The sequence below is a fragment of the Oncorhynchus tshawytscha genome, unplaced genomic scaffold (assembly GCF_018296145.1).
Source record: "Oncorhynchus tshawytscha isolate Ot180627B unplaced genomic scaffold, Otsh_v2.0 Un_contig_2475_pilon_pilon, whole genome shotgun sequence".
Classification (NCBI taxonomy): domain Eukaryota; kingdom Metazoa; phylum Chordata; class Actinopteri; order Salmoniformes; family Salmonidae; genus Oncorhynchus; species Oncorhynchus tshawytscha.
Window position 1 is genome coordinate 99890 of NW_024609103.1, and position 8368 is coordinate 108257.

The 8368-nt window shown below is 47.3% G+C and overlaps 1 protein-coding gene across 1 annotated transcript in view; it reads left to right on the forward strand.

Annotated features, from left to right (window-relative positions):
* Positions 1 to 7567, forward strand: part of LOC112238652 (lysine-specific demethylase phf2) — a gene marked incomplete at both ends in the record, with an annotated part of 98303 nt that extends 90736 nt beyond the window's left edge. The window contains 3 exon segments of the mRNA XM_042314206.1: positions 6770 to 6789; positions 7254 to 7292; positions 7295 to 7567. Coding sequence (XP_042170140.1) covers positions 6770 to 6789; positions 7254 to 7292; positions 7295 to 7567 — 332 coding nt within the window.
* Between the last annotated feature and the right edge of the window lie 801 nt (positions 7568 to 8368).

Below are 8368 nucleotides of genomic sequence, written 5' to 3' on the forward strand. Positions count from 1 at the left end.
TGCATAGGACCAGCACACACACCTGCATAGGACCAGCACACACACCTGCAGGACCAGCGCACACACCTGCATAGGACCAGCACACACACCTGCATAGGAGGCACACACACCTGCATAGGACCAGCACACACACCTGCATAGGACCAGCACATACACCTGCATAGGACCAGCACACACACCTGCATAGGACCAGCACACACACCTAGGACCAGCACACACATAGGGACCAGCACACACACCTGCATGGGACCAGCACACACACCTGCATAGGACCAGCACACACACCTGCATAGGGCACACACACCTGCATAGGACCAGCACACACACCTGCATAGGACCAGCACACACACCTGCATAGGACCAGCACACACACCTGTATGGGACCAGCACACACACCTGCATAGGACCAGCACACACACCTGTATAGGACCAGCACACACCTGCATAGAGAGGCACACACACCTGCATAGGACCAGCACACACACCTGCATAGGGAGGCACACACACCTGCATAGGGAGGCACACACACCTGCATAGGACCAGCACACACACCTGCATAGGACCAGCACACACACCTGCATAGGGCACACACCACCTAGGACCAGCACCTGCATAGGAGAGCATAGGGAGGCACACACACCTGCATAGGACCAGCACACACACCTGCATAGGAGGCACACACACCTGCATAGGGAGGCACACACACCTGCAGGACCAGCACACACCTGTATAGGACCAGCACACACCTGCATAGGACCAGCACACACACCTGCACCTGCATAGGACCAGCGCACACACCTGCATAGGAGGACCTGCATAGGAGCACACACACACCTGCACACCTGGGAGGCACACACACCTGCATAGGGAGGCACACACACCTGCATAGGACCAGCACACACCTGCATAGGACCACACACACCTGCACACACACCATAGGGAGGCACACACACCTGCATAGGGCACACACACCTGCATGGGACACACACCTGCACCTGCATAGGAGGCACACGCACCTGCATAGGACCAGCACACGCACCTGCATAGGGAGGACCAGCACACACACCTGCATAGGGAGGCACACACACCTGCATAGGACCAGCACACACACCTGCATGGGGAGGCACACACACCTGCATAGGACCAGCACACGCACCTGCATAGGACCAGCACACACACCTGCATAGGGAGGCACACGCACCTGCATAGGACCAGCACACACCTGCATAGGGAGGCACACACACCTGCATAGGACCAGCACACCACCTGCATAGGACCAGCACGCACCTGCATAGGACCAGCACACACGCACCTGCATGCATGGGACCAGCACACGCACCTGCATAGGACCAGCACACGCACCTGCATAGGACCAGCACACGCACCTGCACCTGCAGGGAGGCACACGCACCTGCATGGGACCAGCACACGCACCTGCATAGGACCAGCACACGCACCTGCATAGGAGGCACACACACCTGCATAGGAGGCACACACACCTGCATAGGACCAGCACACACACCTGCATAGGGAGGCACACACACCTGCATAGGGAGGCACACACACCTGCATGGGACCAGCACACGCACTTGCATAGGACCAGCACACGCACCTGCATAGGGAGGCACACGCACCTGCATAGGGAGGCACACGCACCTGCATAGGACCAGCACACACACCTGCATAGGACCAGCACACACACCTGCATAGGACCAGCACACACACCTGCATAGGACCAGCACACACACCTGCATAGGACCAGCACACACACCTGCATAGGACCAGCACACACACCTGCATAGGACCAGCACACACACCTGCATAGGACCAGCACACACACCTGCAGGACCAGCACACACACCTGCATAGGACCAGAACACACACCTGCATAGGACCAGCACACGCACCTGCATAGGACCAGCACACACACCTGCATAGGGAGGCACACACACCTGCATAGGGAGGCACACACACCTGCATAGGGAGGCACACACACCTGCATAGGACCAGCACACGCACCTGCATGGGACCACCACACGCACCTGCATAGGGAGGCACACGCACCTGCATAGGGAGGCACACGCACCTGCATAGGTAGGCACACACACCTGCATTAATATGTTAATGTCCTTCCTAATTAATGTGTTAATGTCCCTCCTAATTAGTGTTAATGTCCTCTAATTAATATGTTAATGTGGCCTTACATTCTCCTGCCTTACAGATGGCCTTACATTCTCCTGCAAAATGTCTTGACAAACATGGGAATTCATTTTTCCGTCAATGATAGCAAGCTGTCCAGGCCCTGAGGCAGCAAAGCAGCCCCAAACCATGATGCTCCCTCCACCAGACTTTACAGTTGGGATGAGGTTTTGATGTTGGTGTGCTGTGCCTTTTATTCTCCACACATAGTGTGTGTTCCTCCCAAACAACTCAACTGTTTCATCTGTCCACAGAATATTTTGCCAGTTGTGCTGTGGAACATCCAGGTGCTCTTTTGCGAAATTCAGACGTGCAGCAATGTTTTTTTGGACTGCAGTGGCTTCTTCCGTGGTGTCCTCCCATGAACACCATTCTTGTTTCTAGGATTCTAGGATTCTTCTTAAACTCATTGAACATTCTGCGCTGTGCTCTTGCAGTCATCTTTGCAGGACGGCCACTCCTAGAGAGAGTAGCTACAGTGCTGAACTTTCTCCATTTATAGACAATTTGTCTTACCGTGGACTGATGAACATCAAGGCTTTTAGAGATACTTTTGTAACCCTTTCCAGCTTTATGCAAGTCAACAATTCTTAATCTTAGGTCTTCTGAGATCTCTTTTGTTTGATGTTCACATCAGACAGTGCTTTATGTGAATAGCAAACTCAGAGAGTGTTTTTTATATTGCAGGGCAGCTCTAACCAACATCTCCAAATTTGTTTTCACCTTTATTTATTACATTTTTTATCTCACCTTTATTTAACCAGGTAGACCAGATCACCTTTATTTAACCAGGTAGACCAGATCACCTTTATTTAACCAGGTAGGCTAGTTGAGAACAAGTTCTCATTTACAACTGCGACCTGGCCAAGATAAAGCAAAGCAGGGCGACACAAACAACAACACAGAGTTACACATGGAATAAACAAACATACAGTCAATAACACAATAGAAAAGTCTATATACAGTGTGTGCAAATGGAGTAAGATTAGGGAGGTAAGGCAATAAATGGGCCATAGTGGCAAAATAATTACAATTTAGCATTAACACTGGAGTGATAAATGTGCAGAAGATGATGTGCAAGTACAGATACTGGGGTGCAAAGGAGCAAAGAAATGTATAACTGTATGATGAGGTAGTTGGGTGGGCTATTTACAGATGGGCTAGGTACAGCTGCAGCGATCAGTAAGCTGCTCTGACAGCTGATGCTTAAAGTTAGAGAGGAGATATGTCTCCAACTTCAGTGATTTTGCAATTCGTTCCAGTCATTGGCAGCAGAGAACTGGAAGGAAAGGCGGCCAAAGGAGGTGTTGGGTTTGGGGATGACAGTGACATATACCAGCAGGAGCGCGTGCTACGGGTTGGTGTTGTTATGGTGACCAATGAGCTGAGATAACGTGGGGCTTTACCTAGCAGAGACTTATAGATGACCTGGAGCCAGTGGGTTTGGCGACGAGTATGAAGCGATGGCCAGCCAACGAGAGTGTACAGGTCGCAGTGGTGGGTAGTATATGGTGCTTTGGTGACAAAACGGATGGCACTGTGATAGACTGCATCAATTTATTGAGTAGGGTATTGGAGGCTATTTTGTAAATGACATCTCCGAAGTCAAGGATCGGTAAGATTGTCAGTTTTACGAGGGTATGTTTGGCGGCATGAGTGAAGGAGGCTTTGTTGCGAAATAGGAAGCCGATTCTTGATTTTATTTTGGATTGGTGATGTTTGACATGAGTCTGGAGGAGAGTTTAAAGTCTAACCAGACACCTAGGTATTTGTAGTTGTCCACATATTCTAAGTCAGAACCGTCCAGAGTAGTGATTCTAGTCGGGTGGGCGGGTGGGGACTGCTATCGGTTGAAGACCATGCATTTAGATTTACTTGCATTTAAGAGCAGTTGGAGACCACGGCAGGGGAAGTTGTATGGCATTGAAGCTCATTTGAAGGTTTGTTAACACAGTGTCCATAGAAGGGCCAGAAGTATACAGAATGGTGTCGCCATCGTAGAGGTGGATCAGAGACTCACCAGCAGCAAGAGCGACATCAATGATGTATACAGAGAAAAGAGTCAGCCCGGAATTGAACCCTGAGGCACCCCCATAGAGACTGCCAGAGGTCCGGACAACAGGCCTTCGATTTGACTCACTGAACTCTGTCTGAGAAGTAGTTGGTGAATCAGGCGAGGGAATCATTTTAGAAACCAAGGCCGTTGAGTGTGCCGATAAGAATACGTTGATTAACAGAGTCGAAAGCCTTGGGCAGGTCAATGAAGACGGCTGCACAGTATTGTCTCTTATCGATGGCGGTTATGATATCATTTAGTACCTTGAGCGAGGTTGAGGTGCACCTGGTGACCAGCTCTGACACCAGATTACATAGCGGAGAAGGTACGGTGGGATTCAGCTGAAATGGTCGGTGATCTGTTTGTTAACCCAGCTTAAAAGGTCATTAGAAAGGCAGGGTAGGATAGATATTGGTCTGTAGCAGTTTGGGACTAGAGGCAGGGGTAGGATAGATATTGGTCTGTAGCAGGTTGGGTCTAGAGGCAGGGTAGGATAGATATAGGTCTGTAGCAGTTTGGGACTAGAGGCAGGGTAGGATAGATGTTCATAGGTCTGTAGCAGGTTGGGTCTAGAGGCAGGGCAGGATAGATATAAGGTCAGAACAGTTGGGTCTAGCAGCAGCACAGCAGGATAGAAACTGGAGGTCTGCATGGCCAGGTTGGGTCTAGAGGCAGGGTAGGATATCATATACAGTGCCTGGGGATGGTATTCGGCCCCCTTGAACTTTGGAACCTTTTGCCACATTTCAGGTGGCTTCAAACATAAAGACATAAAACTGTATTTTTGTGAAGAATCAACAACAAGTGGGACACAATCATGAAGTGGAACGACAAAGAGTGAAATAAAAAAAAAATATTGGATATTTCAAACTTTTCAACAAATCAAAAACGGAAAAATTGGGCGTGCAAAATTACCCCAGCCCCCCTTATTAAGTTAATACTTTGTGGCGCCACCTTTTGCTGCAGGATTACAGCTGTAAGTCGCTGAGGTATGTCTCTATCAGTTTGCACATCGAGAGACTGACATTTTTCCCATTCCTCCTTGCAAAACAGCTCGAGCTCAGTGAGGTTGGATGGAGAGCATTTGTGAACAGCAGTTTTCAGTTCTTTCCACAGATTTCGATTGCATTCAGGTCTGGACTTTGACTTGGCCATTCTAACACCTGGATATGTTTATTTTTGAACCATTCCATTGTAGATTTTGCTTTATGTTTGGATCATTGTCTTGTTGGAAGACAAATCTCCGTCCCAGTCTCAGGTCTTTTGCAGACTTCATCAGGTTTTCTTCCAGAATGGTCCTGTATTTGGCTCCATCCATCTTCCCATCAATTTTAACCATCTTCCCTGTCCCTGCTGAAGAAAAGCAGGCCCAAACCATGATGCTGCCACCACCATGTTTGACACTGGGGATGGTGTGTTCAGGGTGATGAGCTGTGTTGCTTTTACGCCAAACATAACGTTTTGCATTGTTGCCAAAAGTTCAATTTTGGTTTCATCTGACCAGAGCACCTTCTTCCACATGTTTGGTGTGTCTCCCAGGTGGCTTGTGGCAAACTTTAAAAGACACTTTTTATGGATATCTTTAAGAAATGGCTTTCTTCTTGCCACTCTTCCATAAAGGCCAGATTTGTGCAATATACGACTGATTGTTGTCCTATGGACAGAGTCTCCCCACCTCAGCTGTAGATCTCTGCAGTTCATCCAGAGTGATCATGGGCCTCTTGGCTGCATCTCTGATCAGTCTTCTCCTTGTATGAGCTGAAAGTTTAGAGGGATGGCCAGGTCTTGGTAGATTTGCAGTGGTCTGATACTCCTTCCATTTCAATATTATCGCTTGCACAGTGCTCCTTGGGATGTTTAAAGCTTGAAATCTTTTGTATCCAAACCATTAAACTTCTTCACAACAGTATCTCGGACCTGCCTGGTGTGTTCCTTGTTCTTCATGATGCTCTCTGCGTTTTTAACGGACTTTTAACGGATCACAGTGCAGGTGCATTTATGTACGGAGACTTGATTAGCCACAGGTGGATTGTATTTACCATCATTAGTCATTTAGGTCAACATTGGATCATTCCAGAGATCCTCACTGAAACTTCTGGATTATGTTTGCTGCACTAACATCCCAAAGGGCTGAATAATTTTGCACGCCCAATTTTAGTTTTGATTTGTTAAAAAAGTTAGAAATATCCAATAAATGTCGTTCCACTTCATGATTGTGTCCCACTTGTTGTTGATTCTTCACAAAAAAAATACAGTTTTATATCTTTATGTTTGAAGCCTGAAATGTGGCAAAAGGTAGCAAAGTTCAAGGGGGCCGAATACTTTCGCAAGGCACTGTAGGTCTGTAGCAGTTTGGGTCTAGAGGCAGGGCAGGATAGATATAGGTCTGTAGCAGGTTGGGTCTAGAGGCAGGGTAGGATAGATATAGGTCTGTAGCAGGTTGGGTCTAGAGGCAGGGCAGGATAGATATAGGTCTGTAGCAGGTTGGGTCTAGAGTGTCTCCCCAATTTGAAGAGGTGAGAAATATGAAAATATCCCACAAAATGTCCCCTAAAATATCGGCTCTATTTATCATATGATTAACTCTGTTGATACTGTCGGTAATCAGGTCTATAATGTGATCCCAGTTCAACGTAAACCACATGACCTTATAAACACATTAGTCAGACCTGGGCTGAAAATACTTTATCTGTGCCTGGCGTAAACCAGAAAAAATCCAGCCCCCTGACCATCTGGCACTCGAGGCAGACTCTCAAAGTATTTGAACACAGGTCTGATAATAATATCGTCTCGCTCTCTTTCTCTCTGTCTCTCTCTTACCTCTCTCGCTCTCTCTGTCTCTTATCTCTCTCTCTCTCTCTCTCTGTCTCTTCTCTCTCTCTCTCTCTCGATCTGTCTCTCTCTCTCTCTCTCTCGATCTGTCTCTTTCTCCGGCGGGTACACCTTCCAGCAGTGTAATGTGTTAGCCGTGTTGTGTTATTTCTTATTGACGTAATTTACAGTCAGCCACCTGCATCTCCCAGCACACAGGAGGCCATTCAGGGATGTTGTCTATGGCCAACCTGTCCTCCGGGGCTACCGCAGAGGCTGCAGCCATCTCCTCTGACACCCCTGGAGGAGGAGGTGGTTCCTGGGGCAGGAACCATGCCAACACCACCATGGCTGGACGGAAGGGAGGAACACGAGGAGGAAAAGGAGGAGATGGGAACAGTAAGCGGCCAGCCAAACCCAAGAAAACAAAGAAGAACAGCAGCATCGAGTTTGATGACGACCATGATCACATGGACGCCTGCTTCAAGGACTCAGACTATGGTAACTAGAGATACATAGAGATACATGTTCCACTAGAGATATGATACATGTTCCACTAGAGATAGATAGAGATACATGTTCCACTAGAGATATGATACATGTTCCACTAGAGATATGATACATGTTCCACTAGAGATATGATACATGTTCCATTAGAGATAGATAGTGATACATGTTCCACCAGAGATATGATACATGTTCCATGTTCCACTAGAGAGATAGATACATGTTCCACTAGAGATATGATACATGTTCCATTAGAGATAGATAGAGATACATGTTCCACTAGAGATATGATACATGTTCCACTAGAGATAGATAGAGATACATGTTCCACTAGAGATATGATACATGTTCCACCAGAGATATGATACATGTTCCACCAGAGATATGATACATGTTCCACTAGAGATATGATACATGTTCCACCAGAGATATGATACATGTTCCACCAGAGATATGATACCTGTTCCACCAGAGATATGATACAGTTCCACCAGATATGATACATGTTCCACCAGAGATATGATACATGTTCCACCAGAATATGATACATGTTCCACTAGAGATATGATACATGTTCCACCAGAGATATGATACATGTTCCACCAGATATGATACATGTTCCTGAGATATGATACATGTTCCACCAGAGATATGATACATGTTCCACCAGAGATATGATACATGTTCCAATTAGAGATATGTTCATCTCACAAGCTGATGGCTGTCAGGCCTAGAGACAGAGTCTTTAGAGCAGTTCATTAATGTTATTTGCTGAGACAGTGGTTATACGGCCTC